Consider the following 22,948-nt stretch of genomic DNA (forward strand, 5'->3'; position numbering starts at 1 on the left):
CCAAAAAAATGAACATTTGGATAAAAAAGAGGGAAAGACCTAAACAGATAACCTCAGCAAAGAAGGTATGTGTATGGCCATAAATATATGGAAAGATGCTCCACATTACATGTCATCAGGGAAATGTAAATTAAGACAACAATGAGACAAAATGAGAATGGTCAAAAGTCAGACAAGTGACAATACCAAGAGCTGATGAGGATGTGGAACAACAATTCTTCATTCATTGTTGGTGGGAATGCAAAATTGTACAGCCACTTTGGTAGACAGTTGCTTAGAAAGCAAAACATAGACTTATTATGATATACAATCCAGCAATCACATTCCTTGGTATTATTTACCCAAATGTGTTGAAAATGCATATCCATGCAAAAATCTTCACACGAATGCTTATAGCAGCTTTATTTATATTTGTCAAATCTTGGAAGAAACTAAGAATTTCTTTAGTAAGTAAATGGGTAAATAAGTTGTGATATGTCATGGAATGTTATTCAATGTCCAGGAAGAAATGAGCTGTCAAGAAATGAAAGGACATTGAGGAACCCTTAATGTGTATTACTGAGTGAAAGAAGCCAGTTTGAAAAGGATATATGCTATATGATTCCAACTCTATGACATTCTAGAAAACGCAAAACTATCACAGCAGTAAAAAGAACTAGACAAAGCTCAGACAATTTTTAGGAGAGTGACACCATTCTACAGAATACTACAATTGTCGGGACATGGGTCAAAACCCACAGAATATAAAAAAATGAACACTAATGTAAACAGTTCACTTTGATAATGTGTAAAAGTAGGTTCATTAATTATAACAAATGCACCATCTTGTTTCTAGATATTGATAGCTGGGGAGGCTGTGCTTGTGTGGGAACAAGGGATATATGGCAACTCTGTACTTTTTAGTCAACTTGGCTGTGAACCCAAAACTGCTCTAAAAAATAGTCTATTTAAAAGGGAACAAAATTCCTCACACTATATGGGTGTCTCTTTAGGATTCAAATGACACATTCATTGAGATAGTAATCTTTAACTTACAAGCTGCACCATGAAAACAAAGGTTACTGCAGTCAGATATCTTAAAACATTAAAACATGAAAATATCTGTCACCATAATCTTTGTGTATATGATAATTCTAATAACACTTAAATCATATATTGTTTATAGAAGCTTTAAATCAATGTATTATCATGAGAACTGTCTGTATTTTAACTACTTTGTCAATATTTTATTTTATGAAATGAAACAAATTCCTAAAAGTTGGTAGTGATAAATAGTAATTAAGTATTCAGAATTAGAAAAAAGAAACCAAACAATGAGTTTCTGGTTGCCAGATGTACATGTTGTTCAGTCTGATAAATCAGTCAGCATTTTTAAAGCTATACCTAAAATCTGCTAATATATCATTCTGAATAATCTAGAATTAGGTACTCCATGACTAAAGTTAGTGAAATGTCTCCATTTTTTTCAATAAGATGTTAAAAACTCACAGTGTCCTACCTAAGCATAGAAGCAACATGTGCACAATGGCAAAACATACGTTTTCTGTGATTTCACATGCCCTGTAAATATGTTTGGTTATAACAAGAGTCTGATGAGGACCACTGCCCTGATAATAAAGCAAAACAATGTAAATTAACAGCATCAATCAAACAGGGTTCCAATTCTGGCCTTTTACTCTCACTACTTATATAGTGCTAGGCAAACCCCTTAGCTCCTTCGTTTTCTAAATGAGAAAGAATAGATAAAGTTTATGGCGTGCTTATATCTAGGAATTGTGTTTGCTGTATCACAGTGTATTGTTTTCTTCAAATATATATTCATTAAGCCAAAGTACTTCAGAATGCTGGGAACAGGCCCAAAGTGTGTCCATGGAAAACTTAATGGATGAAACCATATGTAGCATTTAAACTGATCTGATTTTTGAGGATCAGAACTCCTTTGAATCATAATGTTAACTTTCTTCTACTATGTATTGCTATATTAACATATGGCATTATTTATTATGCAAAGACAATAACGGGGCTTATAAGTCTTTTGATTAGTTACAACACCAAGGAAATGGTTGAAAATACACTTAACATACATTCACTAATGGTGATTTCATCACTGATAACAATATGAGTTTAAAATAAATTAAGTTCACTTTGGCAAGAATGATCATTTCTGTGTGTAGTGTCTCTTCAAGACTTCTATAAAATCAAATGCAATGAAATGCCATTTCAATGCCCAGAGATTTTCTACAAGACAAGCAATTCAAAATACCTTACTCATTATATAATCCATTTTCTCACTGGTAGAACCTAAGAGATGTGAAGAGGCAAATAATTACTTGTGGAAGGTCAGGTCTTCCTGCTGTTCATGTTTCAAAATTCTTAAAAGTTCTCTCTTTAGAAAGTGGACAATTTTAAATAATTTAAATTGGAAATACATGAACCTGTGTGTGTGTAATTTGTTGTTTTGAATTGTTTCCTTTCTTCATTCACTAATCTGCTGAAAGACATTTACTAACAGAAGAGTATTTGTCTATTTGATTTTGCTTTCAAAGCAGCTAGAAGAGGATTTTACATCTGGCAGTCTTCTTTATGTTACCTATACATAAGAATGAACGCAAATATAATAAATAAAATTTGCCTTTAAAAAAAAAGCTGGTTGTAAGACAGATAATGTTGTTTCCAAAAGATATTTGGTTGTTAAATAATATAATTATCAATGTGATCATTCTTGATGTGGCTGCCAGATATAAGACCACTCCTCCCGAGAAAGTCTTTTAATTGTGTCTTATTTTACAATAAAAGCTTGTCCTTTTATGATACCCCAACTTCTTCATAGAAGTGCTCTACAGGGAAAAGAAATAGAGAAGAACCCTCAAATGCACTGTAAAACCATTTCTTAACTACCAGGAGATTCAGCCTTCCCTTCCCAAATAGTTACCATTTGTATACACATGGGCAATTTTCTTTTTATGTAGAAAACAATCTCCTAAAAAAATCTTGCAGAAACTCATATATGGGGAACTTTGGTGAGCTGTCTTTGGATATTTGTGTTTATTTTTTTAAAAAAATAAATAGTTTGTGGCAAAACAATTATTCAAGTTGGTAGTATTCCTCTTCTTAAAAAGTGCTGTTGATTACATAGCTATTAGCTATCATAAAATAATGAAAAATGTGAAATAAATTACAGGTATATTGAGATGACTTACCACATCTTTATTAGGTCTCTCTCACCTGTGTTTGTATGTGTGTGTGTGTGTTTGTACATATATATACATATATGGAAGGGCATAAAGGAAGAGAATAAACCATTATTTTTAAAAGTGTCATTTTAATGACAAAGGGATGCTCGTGTCACATTCTTTAATCCTGAATCAAGGATTAAACATTTTTAATTAATTGGGCAAAGGCATTAAGGCAGCTTAAGGCAGCTTAGATGGTGCTGCAGTTTATTTAATATTATAGCAGCAAGGAAGGGCTTTCTCTCCTCCATGATATAAGAGATTCTTTCAAAGAGGGTAACATCACCAATATAATTCTTTCTTCTAGAGAGGAAAATTTCCATCCCATTGATGGAGATAAATGAAAGATATTGGAACACTTTTATAAATTTACAGTAAGTAATTTCATGTAATTTAGTAAAAAATGATTTGTTAAGTATTAATACAACCAATATCAAATAAATTGACTTAAAAAGATTTATCCAGCATGGTTATACACTACTACCACTATGTTACAAAATTTCATTTTTTGGACATGAGTCATAAATTGCATTTATGTGCAGTGGGAAAAATGTAACTTCTGTTTAAATCAAGAAGGAAAGCTAAGATAATTAAAAGTCTACTTTTTTTTTTTTTTTTTAGTGGCCAGGTTCAGGTGAAAAACACTGAGGGTACTGAAAGAGGAATTGGCATTCTGAATCTGTCAATTAGCTGCTGAAAGAGACCAAATTGGTTGCTTAAGTGAACAATCAAACAAGGGGTATAATAAAAGTTATTCTTTAGTGGGAAGGAGAAGAAATTAGAAATTCAGGTCAAATAATCAAAGTTCTGAGAAAGTCTCATAGATCACAAAGAATTCGAGACCATCATTACCTTTCTCAACTCTCAACAACCAGTAGGAAAACAAATTCCACAGAGTCGTGAATGAAACATTTAAACCGTTAAAATCTCTTGCTTTTGGAAACGATTGTAATTTCCATGTCAGTTTTAAATTATATTCAGAATAAGGATTGTTCTTTGATTTTGGAGATATATTTACATGGCTTCTTAAACAACTTTGTTCCTCTTCATTATAAGTTAAAGGGTGAACATTATTACTTTAGGCAATTAACGACAAATAAAGATTAAATAAATATTTCCCCCATCCCAAAGAAAAGAATGTTTTTGAGGGCATGTCTCTGTCTGCATTCATGGATCCATTCCAAGCATTCTCCAGGCATGGGAATATCTTAAGTCTTCTTAATACCTCTATGTACCTGATTAGAATTAGAAAATATTGGCAGATACTCGACTGAGTAAAAGAAGTGCAATAACATGAATTCTGGCCTTTATTTGTTCTTCTCTTGAGAATGTAATTTTTAAAATAATGTTTTAGAGATTTTACTATTTACCATGCTGAATATTTTTTAGTAGATAAATATCCAGCATTTCATATGCACACACATTTTCCCTTAGAAATTGTTACTTAAAGAATTTCCATCTTCGTGCTTCCAAACTTTGGAAGCTAATGAAGAAATTTTGATTTTCAATAAACCTTTTAATACATAACTCCTGATTGATTTTCATTAATATATACAATAATTTAAAGAAAAAAGCTTGTGATATGATTTTACATTACTTATAGTCTTCGTACTATGCAGCACAGCCCATATTGTTTTTATCAACAAGAAGTCTTCTTATTAAAAATAAATAATGTATATTCTGCCATTACTGCAAAGTTGTATATTAAAACCCAAAATATTTAATAGACCATTTAGGAATCACTGAAATATTGTTGAGTAAATTGAAGGGAGTACTTTCTTATGGAAAATGTGTTCCTTCATAGCCCAGTATATGAGTCTGTGTGGTGTTCAGAAAACATTCCCAGATTACCTTGATTAATTTCACTTTGTCTTGTGAAAGCACGCAGGTATGATTGATTCTATAATTAGAAAGGATAGAAATAAAACATTTCCTTTTAAGTTGCATTAGAAAATGATTTGCTTGAAAGGGAAAACTGCTAGACATACTTTAAATTTGGCTGCCTGTTAAGCATACCAAAAATCAAATAGCCTTTTTCACAACATGAACAAGATACTTCTGTGTGTAAACAATAGAAACCTCCCGTAGTGTGTGTGTGTGTATGTTTGTGTGTATGTGTGTTAATCCTTACTTGATTGCATGACAAGTAAAGCTAATTTAAGAAAGCACATTTAAAAAAGAGTTTTCATTTTAGTTTTATTGTAGTGAGTAGTATTTTTAATTTTCTTGAAAGGCACCCAAGAATAATTACTTTTGTGAACCAAAAATATATAAAACTGTACAGAATAAATATTTCATAGAAATCTAACTATGCCTTCTTGTAAAATAAAGCTACATTGTCCCTCTCTTGAGGCAACTTAAACCACTTACCTTTACAAGTGCCTTTTGCTACTGATTTATGGCATCTATCAATGTACATCAATAAAAATAAAATAATTTTTCCTATTTGCTTTACAACTGTGAATTACTTGCCACAAGAAATGTATTTCTATCATGGTCATTCAAATTTACAAAGAATTAAGCCTATGAAATAAAGCAAACCCAATAGATTCTCTAGTCATATGTACAGCAGAATCTCAGTAGCATTTTAAAAATACCCCAAGAAGAAGAATTAAACTTTGAGCATAAATGACATACTTTAGTTCACAGCAGCACTGACATTAAAATTATCTACACAAAATGTGTAGAAAACCCAAAAATTATGCTTATTTATTCCACCTGAACTATTAATCATTTTAACTTTTTAATCTTAGAATGCATGACAGTGACATTTGTTTAAGCTCAAATGTTCAAAATTTTGAGCCACCCATGGCCTATATAATTGCAACCTTTATATTTTTTCTTCACTATTACTATTTATAATTGTCAAGTTCCAGTTTCTTTTGCATTTATTGCAAGAAAGTCAGGTATGTTTGACAATACACATTTTTGAAGTACATACTGGTTATAAACAATGTATTCCTTACATATTGTAACTACATACACAGGTACGGTTTTTAAATGACGAAATCCAATTGTAATTAATCTATAGGGAAAGCAATTCAAGAAAATTCGGGATACTTAAATGTTCAACCTTTTTAGATGTGCAAGAGGACTCCTATGAGATACTTTTCAGTATATGGAGAAATATTACTATAACCCTTGAATGATTTACATGCAAGGATTTATTTTATTTGGGGCAGACTAAATTGCCTGAAGATAATGCCATGGCTTCTCCCAGTGATCCCTGAGTTTCTTTTTCTTCTTCTTTTTTTCCCCATAGTTTACTGCTGTGCTTAAGTTCTGATTGATGACACACTCACTTAAGGCACTTATTTACAAGGTATGGACTTAAAACAGAATCACATCATTTCTGTGAAAGCCCTCAAACTCTCCATCTATGTTTGCTGCTCCAGGACTTCTAAATAGTCAGGTTCAGCATGTAAATTAGCTTTGAGTTCAAAATACTCATTTTTCGTCTGTTCCACTAATACCTTCCTTGGACGTGAGTACATTAATGTTTCCATTAATTTCAGCTCTTCGTGGGCTCCAGGATAATGTGCCTCCATATCAGGCTGGAGCTGAGCAATGTTTTTCCTTAGGTATTCTGTGATTCCCAGTTGCTGAAGTTCCCTTTCTTTTTCTAAAATGTTTCTATACAATGAGCTGGCATCTTGGAAGGATAAAAATTCTGTTGATTGGTTCGTGGTTTTGTATTTCATATTTGACCCTGTGAGTGGCGAATGATTTTCCCGTTCCAAAAGACTTCTTTGGAGATGTTTTGCATCACTTCCTTCTTTCTCATTCCTCTCTTCTTCCTCTTCCAGATGCTTTGGACCAAAGGATGGACTTCTATAGACGTGAACCATGGGGCTCACCATGTGCTGTTCATAGAGTGAGGCAGAGGGTCTTTCAGTAGTGTGATGAGTGGTTTTATGGCCATACATGCTGTACTGAAGATGCACAGGACTGTTGTCTCTCATTTGCTCATCTACTTGTTTCTTTTTGTATCTTCTCCTGCGGTGAAGAACAAGAACCACTATCCCTGCAGCACAGAAAACAATAGTGATGAACACAATCAGAAGTCCCAATATTAGAACAGACAGTGGCACAGCGTCCGTAAGAGATCGTAAAATAGTATCAGCCGTATTTGTTGTTGTTGCAGGAGTGGTGACAATAATGTAACTAGTCTGTGTTGGCATGGATGGGTTATTTACTAAACCTGGACAGAGAAGTTCACTATTTAGGGCTTTTAATTCCTTTTTGTCGAGATGCCCGGGGGAAGTGCAGAGGATGTCATCTGTTACTGTGTTCTTGCTTAACTTTTGTATCCATTGCTGCAGTCCAACCAGGTCACAGGAGCAGTCCCAGGGGTTATCCTCAAGGTCAATCTGGGTTAGTAAATCAAGATCATCCAAAATATTACTTACAGGTAGATGGGTAAACTGGTTTGTTTTAAGATTTACCTTAGTTAGAGGAACCCCTGAAAAAATATGTGGTGGTAAAACTTGGAGGAGGTTGTTATTTAAATAGAGGACTTTAAGTTTAGGCATTGGATTAAAGGTTCCCGGCAGTATTTCCTTAATGGCATTGTATTCAAGATATAAGTATTCAAGATTGTGGAGACCAAGGAACATGCCTTTATTTAATTTGGTCAGGTGGTTACCATTTAGATAGAGCTTTTGTAATCTCGTTAGGTTCATAAATGATCCTTCTTCAAGAACTTCAATACGATTGTTTCCCAAATGAAGCATTTCCAAAGTGAAATATTCCACTAGATCAGACTTCATTAAACTATGAATAATATTTCCCGCTAGAATGAGCTTTCTAGGATTTTGTGGAGGAGGTCTCAGATCTGATAAGCTTTCAATGTTGCGCTCCTGACAGTGTATTAGAAGTCCTGATGGGGATAGGACTTTGCAGTTACAAGGAATAGGGCAGTAAGGTCCTGGAAGTTGAGTGGATGGCTTTGTAATATAAGGTATCAAACCTGGTGCTTTGGTGGGTAGTTTTAGAATGGATGTGGTCTTAGTTGACATGCGACTATCATTTATCGAAGATGTTGCTGCCAGATGTAATGATCCTGAAGGATCCTCATGTTCTTCATACACTGGTGGAGTGGGGCAAATAGATTCCTTCTTTAGTCTACTGAGTATACTTCCTTTAAAAAATGGAGGGCTATTGCAGACAACATCACCAATTATAGACTGCGGAGGCATGTTCTCCAACCAAGTTTTTAACTGCAATAAGTCACAATTGCAGGCCCATTTGTTGTCCTCCAACTGAAGATCCAATATTCGGCCAATGTGTTCGAGAAAACCAACATAAGGCAATGTTTGTAACTGATTTCCACGAAGATCTAGATGGGTTAAAGGAACAAATCGGAAGATGTTTGGAGGAAGACTCTCAATAGCATTGTCATTTAAAATTAACACTTTGAGTCTGTTGAGCTTGCTAAAGGCACTTGGTTCAATCACTGTGATAAAATTGTTATCTGCTTGCAGGAATTCCAGGTTTTCCAGTCCGTGGAAAGTATCCTCTTTAAGAATTTCTAAAGAATTGTGATTGATATGAAGTTGCTTCAGGAGGCCAAGGCCATTAAATGCACCTATCTCAATATCTGCAATATTGTTAAATCCAAGGTGTATTGAAATAGCATTGGTAAGCCCAGAAAAGTCATTTGTGTGAAGCATTGTCAAGCCATTATTTAATAAGCTTAGTTGGAAAGGTCGTGATGGTGGCACACTTATTTCAGATACCATCTTGATACCTTTTGCTTCACAATTTATTAGCATTGTGCCATCTTTTTCCTCACAATTGCAAAGAGAATCACAAGAGCCTCTGAATGAGAACACTGGAGTTTGGGAGTGTAAACATATACAGGCAAGGAGAGATGAATAAAAGAGATGTATCCACAGCTTCATGTTGTCATGTGATGAAATCCAATTCTGTAAAATAAAATGCAATAGCAAGGGCCTTTAGTGGGTAGAACTGGGGAGGAGATGAAGCTGACATTTTCAAAATAATAGGTTTTTCTCCAAAAAGCAGATGACTGATTACCATGAAAATATGGGTACCTTGCTGCATTTACATCATTTTTTTCTTTTCTTTTTTTTTTTTTTCCCCCTATACTCAGGCAAGTCTGGCTGTCTTTTAACTTGTAGTCAAAATATAAAATTTAGGTCAAGGGGAATTTAAAATATTATATCATAAAATTTGTGCTCACATCTGATGAATAACCTGCATTTTAATAGATGAGAGAGATGCTGCCTTAGAGCATTGATACTTCACTATGATGCAAAGTTATATATTGGAAACATTTTTTTTAACCTTATGGTACATAAATTTAAGGCTGGAGGATTATAGTATAAGACAAATATGTAGTTATTAACCATAAGCATAGAGAACTGTAGGGAACGTAAAAAATGATAAAAGAATGTATGTGTGCATATGTGTACGTGTGTATGCATGTACGCATGTAGCATGCATTGTCTGTCTTTATATTGTTGAACTGGGTGTCACACAATAACATCTAATAACTGTCTGTGTTTTAACTTGCTTTGGTTTTGGCTATATATATATATATATACTAATTTTATTGTTTATTTTGAAAACCTTGAGGAAAATAGTCTTTGATCATGTAATAAAGTACAGTACTATAAGAACGCTTTTAACTATTCAATGTAGGGCAGTTTATATAGGCATAATAGTATCAGATATATATACTTAAGAGTGACCATTCAAATTTCACTTAAATCATTATATTTAATATTGAATTTCTAGAAGCAGTATATTTCTTACTGCTTTTTAATTACGTTATAGATGAGGTGGAAATGATAAAAACTAAAGAAGCAAGATTAATCTTTAACACACATTTCAGGCTGTTGTAAAAGAATAAACAATGCTTCATATAAATTCCTAATGAGGTCTTGAAACAGTCTTTAGGGCACTGAATGTCATCACATAATTAAGCAGCTGGTCTCTTATTATAAGGCTTAAAGTCAGAAACAATGAAATCTGAAACAAACTCTACCATATTAAACTTTTTGGTGATATTTCAAATTTGGTAAAAGTAAAAAAGAACGGTTCAGAATAACATCATGTATTCCAATCCTGAAACACGTAAGAAATGCATCTGAAACAGCAATTCATAAAAAGGTTTTGCCCTTTAAATGACAGTTATGCAAGGTAAACATTTATAGCTCTAATGAGATCTAATTTTATTTCCTTCCTTTAAATATTATACTTTAAATTTATATAAACTAAATTGAAATATAAACACCACATCTTATGACTCTTCAACTTTTCAAAATAGTAATCAGTTTTCATTTTTGTTGTTTGAAATGTGAACAGTAACTGAATCAAATTAAAATTCACAATCAGGTAAAACATACAAGAACCCAATCAACAATCCTGAAAGTAAACTCTCATTCCCTGAAAACATAGTGTTTTATTGAAAACACATATAGTACAAAGTTCCTGAAAGGCAAAAGGCAACTGAAGAAACAAAACAACATACTGTGTCTGTGTAAAGGGAAAGTTAGAAGACTCTATTTTTCTATAGGGAAATAGTTTGATTTTAAACAGCTTTGTGAGCTGAGTTTATAAACAAGCAGCTTGTGGTTGGAGTCTTCAACTTGTGGATTAGCTTCCACAATCACTAAAAGTACTTCTTCATAAATTACCAAGAAAGAATAAGATTTATTTCACCAGGTATAGCATCAGAGAAAATAGTAAATAAATTTTCAGTGATAAACTCTTGTTATTTTTTAAATGCTATATGAATTTTATGCTCTTCAAAATGTGCTAGGAAACAGTTTCTAATCTTTTCAGAAACGCAGATGTGAAAAGTGGTTCTCTACTGACAATATCTGATACAGTGATAAAGAGGTCAAAAGATACTCATTGACGTATTTTCTGAGAATACATATTTTCAAGTCAGAAAATAAGTAGCATACAAAATGCAAAGAATTCATTATTTTGCTTATATTTGCAATTCAACATTCGCATTTGGAAGTGATCCTTCCTTCAGAAAGCACACGTATTTAGTTTCTAACAACAAACTGCATGTTGTAAAAGAAATAGTGTAATATTATATTTGTTCTTCTCTATAGCCAGCTGTTAGACTAAATGTCTGCTGCTCAATACAGGCATCTGCTACAGCGTTAGTTGTGCCAGTAAGCAAGAATGAAATTGCGTATCCTTTAATGCAAAGTTGTTTATTTAAAGGAAGCGAACATACAAATTCAATCACTTTACTATAATGCAAAAATAAGTATAAGAAAAGCCTGGAAACATTCATCTTACCTGTAAAGCAGAGACTCTTCCTGACGTTATCTGTAATGCACAGCTGGAAGAGGTGTTCAAAGTAATTCAATTCCTTTATTAAAAAAGAAAACACCAACCACTGCGTACTTTCTTCTCAAATATCACTTTTTGTCAAGTCCCATAGCTTCATAAAGTTAAAACCTCTGGTCAAAGATAGAATACTGAGCATTTCATTTAAAATATTTCAAGCAGAGTGCATACTAGAGCATCCTGAAGCAATTGTCCCTTTTTCCCTCGATTAAAATTCACGGCATACTTCACAGCTATGCTGACTTTTTTGCATATAGTTAACCATTTGCAAGCTGCTGAATGCAGTAAGTAAACAAGATGTTTAACAGAGCTGGGATTGATCACTCTTGCTTTCTTAGGTTGTAGATCCAAGATGCAGCAATGTTCTCCTTCCTCCTCTTCTAGTATTTCTTGTTAGCTCAGTTTGTTATTAGTCAGATTGCCAAGGGCTGGGAGGTAGGCGTAAATAAAGAGACTTCTTGGCTTTTGACTCAGCCTTTAAGCCCTTCCCCATCAGAGCGTTTTAATCTCCCAGTGTCATATAACACAAGAGACAGCTCCACCTTAGGACTGCTCAGCTCCTCCTCTTTCTGCAAATGGTCTTTCCACTCCCTTTCAATACCAAATATAGTGCAAGTGAATTTTGATGGAAATAATAACATGCCATTTTAAATGCTTAATAGTACATTGTGTTATTATAGCAAGCTAAATAATACATTATGTTAAATTCTCAACTAACAGTGTTCTGTAGTGTTTGCACACATGTGTGCAGGAAACACAAGAATGCTGCCTATAGAGTAGTTGCCTCTTTTTTTCTTTTTAAATCTGGTATTTATAGTTGAAATTGTACACTAACTAGATTGTAAAATGTTAACACGAACTGCTTCCCTGCAGTATTTGTATATTTGTATTCACCATTTAACTTTTTTAAAGCCTTATGTTAGGGACTCTAACTTTTTACTTCATTATTTCTTTCCCTAGAGCTAATATTCAATAATTAAACTTAGAAATGAAGATCTTTCAATTATTTTATTTATTTAGAAGAAAAGCATAATTATTTTAAAATATTTTTAAAAATCTTTAAACACAAAATAGTCATTGATCAAGTTCTGTTTATCACTTTCAAAAATGTAACATTATATCTTTACAGATAAAATGAAACAAGTGAAATATGTAGATATTACAATAACCTGATTTGTATAGTGCTAGCTCAGAGAGAATTTATTCTTAATAGGCTATATCTTAAAAGTTGCGTGTTTCTTCAGCTCTTAAAAGTTTCTGAATCATCACTATTATTACTCTTGTCAGATTCCTTATTTCTCAAAAAGCCTGTGGTTTAAAAAATTATTCTTCTTACCTACCTTCCTGAACTTTTTCACATCCAAAGTGCATCTACTAGATGCTGTCTTTTATTTGTTTATTCTGTTTAGAAAAAACACAGATTCTAGAGGCCTTCTATGTAATAGTAGGTGTCATTTCAGAAAGTGCTATTTTTAAAAAGGAGAGTTGATATAGTTTAAATCATCAAAATAGAATATCACATTATTATTTAATGATAAACACTCAGATTCATAAGTTTTATTGTCTCAGGGTGGTATATTTGCTCTAAAAATATAAAGGCTCTGTGGGAATTTTCAGTATTCTCACTTTCCTTTGTATTTCCCAGCAATTAAGTTTCTCATTTATTTTAGTGACATTTTGTGCTTTAACATGGAAAAGAGATGATGATGCAGAGGAGGGGGTTGGAAAACACTGTAAAAATAAAAAAAAGAATGAAGAGTATAAGTGAAATTAAATATAAATAATTAGGGTTTGGTACAATTTCCTACTAGCTGCTAGCCAAATTAACTTAAGGTAATGTTTTAGATAGATAGTTAGAAATTAGAATTTTAACCAATAAAAAAATTAAGGGGCAAGAATAATTTCTCTCCCAACTCTGTAGTCCTAATTCTGCACATGCATTCCTTTAGGTTTTGCAGTCAAGTGCATAGGAGAAATATTCTAGTAGCATAGTATGTGGAGCAAAATTTTGAAGCCTACATGTGGACAAATGAAAGTAATTTCTTTGTCGATTGACACATATTTCTCTCATGTCCTTCAATTTGGTCATATGTCTATTTTATCAATCATATACACATAGCAGAAATTTGAAGATTTTTATCATGAATTCCTTTCCTAAATAATGAATCTTGTCTTTTTAGTGCATGAATTACTGGTCAATTGCAGTAATTACTGGTCAATTCCCCACAATGGTAAGGGAGAGAAATATTGACTAAAAACACTTTTTAAAAAAATTATTCACTTGTTCTATAAGTTTTCATTGGGAATAGAAAACTAGAAAAATAATTGTTTGAGGAGCAATCTATAACTTTTAATTTAAAGTGGTAATGTTGATAATGAATTACTCAGCATTATCTCAAACTTAGTTAAAATATACACTAGCACATCTGAAAAGATTGTAGACAAGTCTGCTGTTCTCTAGGTTTTTTTCACTGTAATTCTTCAGTCATTATATCAGTAATGTAGCCATTCTTTCCAAAATGTTTATTATGGCAGGATATGTGCTAATGATTATTGAACAACATTTATTTTAACAATGTTTTTAATTTCCAAGTAATCAATGGGAAAGTACTTTCTTAGTGTAGTTTTAATAATAAATTCATCACATGATTATAATAAACAGTGAATTTTATCTTTCCACCTAATCTATGCCTGCTCCCCAGTAACTTCATATTATTATTATGTATTATTATTATTGTTATTATATATAGAAACAGGGTCTCACTCTGTTATCCAGGCTGGAGTACAGTGGTGCAATCGTAGCTCACAGTAACCTCCAACTCCTAGGCTCAAGAGATGCTGTCATCTCAGCCTCATAAGTACCTAGGACTCGGGCATGCACTACCATGCCCAGTTGATACTTTTATTTTTTATAGACATGGGGGTCTTACCATGTTTCCCAGGCTGTTCTCAAACTCCTGTCCTCACGTGAGCCTCCCATCTTGCTAGGGTTAGAGGCTAATTATTAATAATAATATTTTTTTTGAGATGGAGTCTCACTCTGTTGCCCAGGCTGGAGTGCAGTGGCACTGTATTGGCTCACTGCAACCTCTGTCTCCTGGCTTCAAGCAATTCTCCTGCCTCAGCCTCCTGAGTAGCTGGGATAACAGGTGCCCACCACCACGCCTGGCTAATTTTTTTTTATTAATTTTTTTTTGTCACAACCTGTAAATTACGTTTTATTGTGACATTTAACAATATCTCTGCTTTCAGAGTGTATATTTCTAAAGGGCAACATGAAAGTATTATAATTGCATCTAAGAATACCAAGCAGTCAGAAGAAATAAACCCATCTCTGTTATTGATTTTAGAGCAGTAGCCTACAATCAACATATTTTATTGTGCATGAGGACATAGGAAGTGCAGGCCTTCCCTCCCTGCTTTCATGGATGTGGGGAGATCATCTTAATAGTCAATGACCTCAAAGACGAGGTGGTAGAATATTTTATGAAATTTGTTGAACCGATAATGTGTACGGTACAAATAGGATGAAAAGACCAAGAATGAGCACTGGAAAAATAAAAAAGTTAAACAATGAGATTTATTCATTCTAAATAGGACCAGTTCCACCTTAAATTGGCTTTCCACCTTCTTTAGTGTCACATTTAAGAGGTAAAGTGAAGACATGTGTGAGGTTGAGTTTAATTCAAAAATCTGAAAGCCTTGTAGGGAGAGAACTCTGTACCATCTGTGGTATAGACTGAGGCATATTTAAATACTCTGAAGTTAGAAAGTATGAAACTTGGTGATTTTGGGGGGATGATAATACTATAGGGCATTTTAAATATTAGCTAGTCATTTCACTCTTTGAAAAAAAAATTAATCTTAACTCAGTTTCACTTTTTACATACTTATACGATTGTTTTAAAAGAAATATTGAACACTTTATTGGGAAACAGATATTATTGTGGGCTCTGCTTTCTTTGTACTGTCAGGGAATTACACTGAAACTCATGATAATGCTACTAAAATAAAATATTACGAATACTTATAAATAAAGCATAAATACACAGTCTCTAGAGACCCTGATACACTAATTTTATAAACATTTAAAAAATTATGTTCTTATTGTGCACCAAAAGGTTTCTTTAAGTTTGCGTATACCTTTTGAAAAGTGTCTTTGTTTCATTAAGAAACTTTAAAAAATGCAAAATAAATAAGAAAAAATAAAATTCACTAGCAATTCCATAGCTTAAATTTAACTCAAATGTTTATTTTATATTTTCATTCTCTTTATTGTATACACAAGTAATAACTTTTATAAAATGAGAAAATAATATTTAAAAAGAACAATGAGTAAAGTCTACTTAAATACATAATTGACTTACTTACATAAATCCAATTCATAGAAAATAATAGTAAGAATGTTGCCTTTCATCTTTCAAAATTGTATGCTACACAATTTTCAGATTGTGAACCCAGGGTGTTCCTTCATGTTTCACTGGAAGAGGACAAAAACACTTTCTAAACATTACTTTCTGTTGCCTAAGAGTTTAATTATTATGGCTATCTTGACTTCCGATAACAACATACAATTAAACTAAGAGACTAACTTTTAGATGATGAAGAATAGAAAATGTTCCTAACTTTTGCAATATACACACATCTGTAGATAAGTAGGTCATTGGCACAATGTTCATCATGTATGACTTAATGAAAAGTCATGTGTCTTAGAGGAAGTGTATAAGATATAATATTTTATGGATATATAACGGATAAAAAGACTAGAAAAAACACTATGGAAATACAGAGGAAGAAGCGATTAAGTAAGTCACTTTGGGGAATTGGAGGAAGGCCTCACCATGAAGATGACATTGAACTGGATGGATGTTTAGGAAGCTTGCCTTTTGCATTGTACCTTTAACAAAAAGTTTAATTCGTTATGTAAGTGTTATGTTTCCTTCATACTTAATTTGATCGAATAGCAAAGGTAGAAAACTGATACAGGGAGTGCTTTATTCTAAGAGAAGTTTTGTAATAAAAACTTCCTCTTGGTGGTTTTAATTCAATGAACACAAAGGAATTCTCTAATACCCTTGTTTAACCTGGCAAAACCTAAAAGAAAACAAAACAACTTTCCTCTGAAAGCTTAAGCTATGACCAGTCTGTCTTCATATAAATCCTATTGAAACATTTCATAAAAATTCTTACTTCAAATGGAGGACTAAGCAAACTTAAAAAATACCTGAAAAATGAACCAAAAAAAATGTGAATAAATGTTTTCACGATGCATAATGAACAATGTGCAAGAGAACAAGGTGCATTGGAATAATTCTAGACTGTGAGTTATTCTGACTGTAGGGAGACACTCTAAGGAAGGGCTTATGTCTACTTCATATTTTTTCTCCATAGCACTATAGTGTGTGTTGCACATAGAAAACAGTCAAATAAGTTGTTTTACTGGATGTTCTCACCGTTGTGTAATCTTAGGATAGTTACTTCCTTGTTCTTCAGGAATGTATTTAGACAGATTTTTGTCACCCATATAACTAAATGCTATGGATCAAGATTAAAAATTAAAAATAAATAAATTGATCCCCTGTATATTTCCAAATGTTGTTTGGTAATTGTACTAACACAATCTATGCAACTAAATTATTTTATATTCAGATGCTTAATAATAATAGTAGGCAAATGCCACAGAATTAAATATATGTGATAGATCAGATGCTTGGTGAACAACCTGCAGGGCATATTAAATTCCTGGATGTCTTCTATTGTCAATCAAAAATCTTACATCACTGACTCTGCTTATCACCAATTGCTGTGTCATTGAGGGATGCAAACTTATTTTAATAGTTATAATCTTAAAAAATTATAATATACCACCATTTTACAAAAAGTCAATTGCATTTATTTCAACTTATAATAAAGCTGTCAAAACCAAGAGTATCCATATCAAGCATAGCTAGACTTTTTTTTTTTTTTACTATTATTTGAGATCATCTCTCTGGAGATAATCTCCACATAGTTGAGTAAAAGTAATAACTTTTTAATTTTATGTGCACAAATAATACTCAAGAAGATGCTATTCAAAAACTAATTGCTTATTCCACATATTTAATATGAGTTATTTTTAGATATCAAAAAAGAAATACCTAAAATGATAAAGAATTTAAATAATGCCAGTGACAACCTAAGGTTGATTAGTTGACATGCAAACTTAAATGCCAAACTTTACATTTGTCTGGACAGAAATAAAATACTTTGTTACAACTGCATCTACATGCTATAAAGAAAGTAATTGGTAAGGTACACATTTGTTGAGAAATAGAAGTGCATAGTTCAACAGATAAATTGGTACATTTTTAAGTTTGTACATTTCGACTTTATAACAATGAAATTAACATAAAAAGACATTTACTGAACTATTACTGCTGTCAGTGGGTATTATATTAACCTACATAGTGAATAAATCATTAGTGACAGGTTTCACTGAATGATACTGGCTTTTTTCTTAGCAGAAATTTTACTGAAAAATTCCAAAATAAGATACATCTTGGTAAATAACATTTTTAGTGTTACATAACTTAGAAACTAAATATTTGCACTATAAAGAATTCACTTAGATACAAAGAGAAAGTTATTCGTTTGGAAACAGTCTATAGTCAACACAGAAATACATTTCACTTCTTACATATATACCTATGTGAAAAATTTAGGCTATAAGGATAAATAGGGATATTTTTATAAATGTAATTATCTTTTTGATGATTTTACTGTATACATCTTACCTCTATTTATCTCCGCTATCCCTTCTAGAACAATTTTTCTTTAGAACACTTTTCAAAAGTTTGAGTATCCTATTAAATAATACCATGTATATTTTATGTTTAAGAAAATAAGGATAGCATTAGCTATAATTTTCATGTTTCCATATACTGAAATAGGACATAAGCTATTATGATATAATAATAATACACAAATACTAATAAAATTATAATACAAACCAATAAAATCTATTAACCAAATAGCTATATGAAGTTATACCTGTTTAAATGGACAGATTCTCTTTGATTTTTCATAAGGAAGACAGGAGAAGTGACCTAGTAATAGTCTGTAGGAGGAAATATCAGATAAAATGTGGGTATCTTCTATCAGATTTCCCTGGGCAATATAAATCCAAATTCTATCCTCATAAAATATTCATCTGTACTAAGTAGTATTTCAAATTTCTTTATTCAAAAATAGTTCTAAGTTTGACGTCACTTGACTACAGAAAAAAATACTCTTTTTGTGTCTTTTTTTGGGGGGACTAAAAAAATCAGAGAGGCATTTCTAACTAGCAATCCCTCATTTTTTCTGTAGCTCCCACGTACTGAATTTAAGGAGTTCCACAGTTTCAAACAATTATTTGATGGCAAAATCATATTTAAAACCTAGCATGTCTTTCTTAAGAAATGAATTGATTCAAAATAGCACTTACCTGCTCTTCTTTCCTTTAGCGACACGTCTTCCACAAAATATGACTAATCTTTGATGTTAGTAGAAATTACTTTTTAAGAACCCTTGATTTGGGGGAAGAAGGAAGGAATGAAAACAGGGTTTTCAATCTAAAACCAACCTTGAAAATTTGTATAATATTAATAAGAGTTAAAAGAATCACTCCTAACACCTTCCTTGGTTCAAGGCATTTTTACTCTTCTAGCACCCCCTAGTGGATTTAAAGAAATTCTTACCTACTGAAAGAGTTGGATAGCATGCCACTACTGTTCAAGTTTTACTCTAAATACATAGATTATATGTGTAGTTGTTCTACTGCCGGATCATAATTATTATTCTGGTGTTTTAAAAGTAGATTTTTAAGAAACAATGAACAACCAAATGTTAACATGGGAATCACTGACCATTTCTCAGCATGTTCTTACAAAGAATTAAAAGTTTATCTAAAAAAAATAAGAGAGGGAGAGAACATGCTGCAGTTATTAAGCAGAATCAAACTATCCTACATGTTTTTTTTACCCTTAGGTATTTAATTATAACATTAATAAAAATAAGGCATATGTATGTATACCTGTGAGCACTCCACATGAATGTAACCACTATATCTAATCTACACATAAGTAACAGTTTTATCCTTAAAAGATACCTATGGGACAACTGCTATTACAATGGGAAAATTGGAGCATATAGAGGTAAGGTAATAAATCTACTGGCACAAAATTAAGAGGCAGAATCTATATTCACTGATTCACTTCCCTCTGGCTTCTGAATTTGTTTATTCTGCAGATGACTGATACTCAGAACAACGGTTTTAATAAGTGGATACAATTTATAGAAATATCAGGGCCGGGCGCGGTGGCTCACGCTTGTAATCCCAGCACTTTGGGAGGCCGAGGCGGGCGGATCACGAGGTCAGGAGATCGAGACCACGGTGAAACCCCGTCTCTATTAAAAATACAAAAAATTAGCCGGGCGTGGTGGCGGGCGCCTGTAGTCCCAGCTACTCGGAGAGGCTGAGGCAGGAGAATGGCGTGAACCCGGGAGGCGGAGCTTGCAGTGAGCCGAGATCGCGCCACTGCACTCCAGCCTGGGCGACAGAGCAAGACTCCGTCTCAAAAAAAAAAAAAAAAAAAAAAAAAGAAATATCAGGTTTTGGTTTTATATATAATAGGAACACATTTTTTAAAACACTTTTCGTCATCTTTTTCAATAAAAATACTTTCTGAAAACCTATCCCATTCAATATGTAAGCATTATTGTCAATTGTGGGCAAACCATTGCATCAGTTGAAAACACAAAGATGAATCATGTATATTTTTGCACACATATTTAGGGTTCATATACAGATGGTCTCCAGCTTAGGATGGTTCTTATTATTTTTCAACTTTATGATAATGTGAAAGCCATACAGATTCAGTGGAAAGCAGTAGGACACTCTCTTTCTGTGCTGAGCAGAGCCAGTGAACAACAGCTCCCAGCCAACCACCGTGATCTTGAGGGTAAACACCTGATGCACTATAGCAGGGGCCCCAAACCCCTGGCCACAGATTCGATCTGTAGCCTATTAGAAACTGGGCTGCACGGCCGGGCGCGGTGGCTCACGCCTGTAATCCCAGCACTTTGGGAGGCCGAGGTGGGCGGATCATGAGGTCAGGAGTTCGAGACCAGCCTGGCCAACATAGTGAAATCCTGTCTCTATTAAAAATACAAAAAAAATTAGCCAGGCATGGTGGGAGGTGCCTGTAATTCCAGCTACTCGGGAGGCTGAGGCAGGAGAATCGCTTGAATCTGGGAGGCGGAGGCGGAGATTGCAGTGAGCCGAGGTCGCCCCAGTGCACTCCACCTGGACAACAGTGTGAGACTCCGTCTCAAAAATAAAGAAAGAAAGAAAGAAAGAAACTGGGCTGCACGGCAGGAGGCGAGCGGTGAGTGAGCCAGAGAAACTTCATCTGTATTTATATCTGCTCCCCACCACTTGCTTTACCACCTGAGCTCCGTCTCCTGTCAGATCAGCTGTAGCATTAGATGTTCATAGGAGCACGAACCCTATTGTGAACTGCGCATGTAAGGAATCTAGGTTGCACACTCCTTATGAGAATCTAATGCCTGACGACCTGCCACTGTCTCCCATCACCATCAAATGAGACCGTATAGTTGCAGGAAAACAATCTCAGGACTGTCACTGATTATACGTTATGGTGAGTTGTACAATTATTTAATTATATATTACAAGGTAATAATAACAGAAATAAAGTGCACAATAAATGTAACGTGCTTGAATCATCCTGAAAACATCACCACTCCCCCACTGGTCCATGGAAAAATTGTCTTCCACAATTTGTCCCTGATGCCTGAGATGTTGAGGACCACTGCTCTATAGTGGACTATGTTGCCAGATGATTTTGCAACTGATAGGCTAATTTAAGTGTTCTGAGTATGCATAAAGTAGGCTATGCTGCATGTTCAGTAGATTAAACTTATTAAATGCATTTTTGACATATTTTCAGCTTATGTGGGTTTATCAGGATGTAACTCCATCTTAAATCAAGTAACACGTGTGTATTTAAATATAATGAAAGATAATTATAATTTACTGGGTGATAAGGTATGCATGTAAGTGTCAGTTTCCTCGCCAGACTACATTATAGTAGTCATCTATACTTCTTGTCCTTGCATCTCTGTAGATGAGAATCAAGCTGCTGTAAGGACTGACAATAAGAGGAAGTCAGTTTATGTAAGCTCCCACTCTGTTTACTTCAGATGCGCCTGAGGAAAGAGCCTCTAGTGCAATACATAGACCAAAAGTCTTAAGAATCAGATTCATGTTCCATGCTCTGCATCTCATGAGCTCCTTACTCTTCCTTATCTAGGGTAGGCCTAGATATTTTATAAGATTTCCCAAGTAGATATGTAATCTTTCCTTTATAATAAAAATAACTCCTTCCATCTGTGCCATCTCCTTCCTACTCCACAATAGATACAGGTATGTTTCAGTAACTGAAGGGGTGGGTATGCAGCAGTAATGTGGGTAGGTGTGCACCAGACCCCTGCAATATCTGAAGAACAAACAAGGCCAGGATTGAAATAGGAGAGCCTGTGTTTACCAAACATGACAAAAGGCTGTGATGATATCACTTCTTCTTGATCACCCTGCTCTCCCTTCTCACAACACATGTAACAACTTAATACTTCTTATCCTCCCAAGGATTTAATTTTGCTGTCTTTTGTTAAACTCTTAATATATTAAATTTTGTATTTTTGTTGGTATTATTATGAATACTAGTTATTTTACTCTACCCTAATATGGTAGTTAGACCACCTGAATTCCCCACTGGTGATCATGTTGTCATTCTTTCACTAAGTAAACTTAAACCATAGTGTCTCCTCTCCCACGCTGTCAATTTCTATTCTTACTGCTTTCAGAAAACCCCCTTATATCATATCTCTTTAAAACAAATGTATAAGTTTGTTAGATGTATGTACAGATTGAGAAAATATGTTCTCAATATATGCATAATCATTAGGTTATTAAAATTGTGATTTCTAGTTAGTCTTATACTGAAGTCTTTTTTAAAAATTTGATTTTTTTGTACCTCTTCTAGATGGGTAAAGTAGCTTTGTAGCTAATAAATTTGTGTAGATTTATGATAACATGAAAATTATTAAAACAATACTATAAACTCAGAATCCTTACGTTAACATTGATAAATGCAAAAGTACCTGTATATAGACAAATTTGAGGACTCTTTTAAATTGTTATTTGTAATTATTATGGTATATAATAAACAATTTTATAAGGTACATGTGATATTTTTGATACAAGTGTATGATGTAAAATGATCAAATCAGTGTAATTGCAGTGTCCATCACCTCAAGAATTTATTATTTCTTCGTGC

At 33.4% G+C, this 22,948-nt stretch overlaps 1 protein-coding gene across 1 annotated transcript; it reads right to left on the reverse strand.

Annotated features, from left to right (window-relative positions):
• Positions 1-5,415: 5,415 nt before the first annotated feature.
• Positions 5,416-12,023, reverse strand: SLITRK6 (SLIT and NTRK like family member 6). The gene is made up of 2 exons (XM_032149189.2): positions 11,520-12,023; positions 5,416-9,160 (listed from the first exon to the last, which is right to left on the reverse strand). The coding sequence occupies exon 2, from the start codon at positions 9,134-9,136 to the stop codon at positions 6,611-6,613; it is 2,526 nt and encodes an 841-aa protein (XP_032005080.1). The 5' UTR covers positions 9,137-9,160; positions 11,520-12,023; the 3' UTR covers positions 5,416-6,610.
• Between the last annotated feature and the right edge of the window lie 10,925 nt (positions 12,024-22,948).

The sequence above is a fragment of the Hylobates moloch genome, unplaced genomic scaffold, assembly GCF_009828535.3.
Source record: "Hylobates moloch isolate HMO894 unplaced genomic scaffold, HMol_V3 SCAFFOLD_4, whole genome shotgun sequence".
Lineage (NCBI taxonomy): Eukaryota > Metazoa > Chordata > Mammalia > Primates > Hylobatidae > Hylobates > Hylobates moloch.

Coding starts and splice junctions, on each gene's coding strand:
- SLITRK6 (XM_032149189.2), bottom strand. CDS start 9,136: ATGAAGCTGTGGATACATCTCTTTTATTCATCTCTCCTTGCCTGTATA.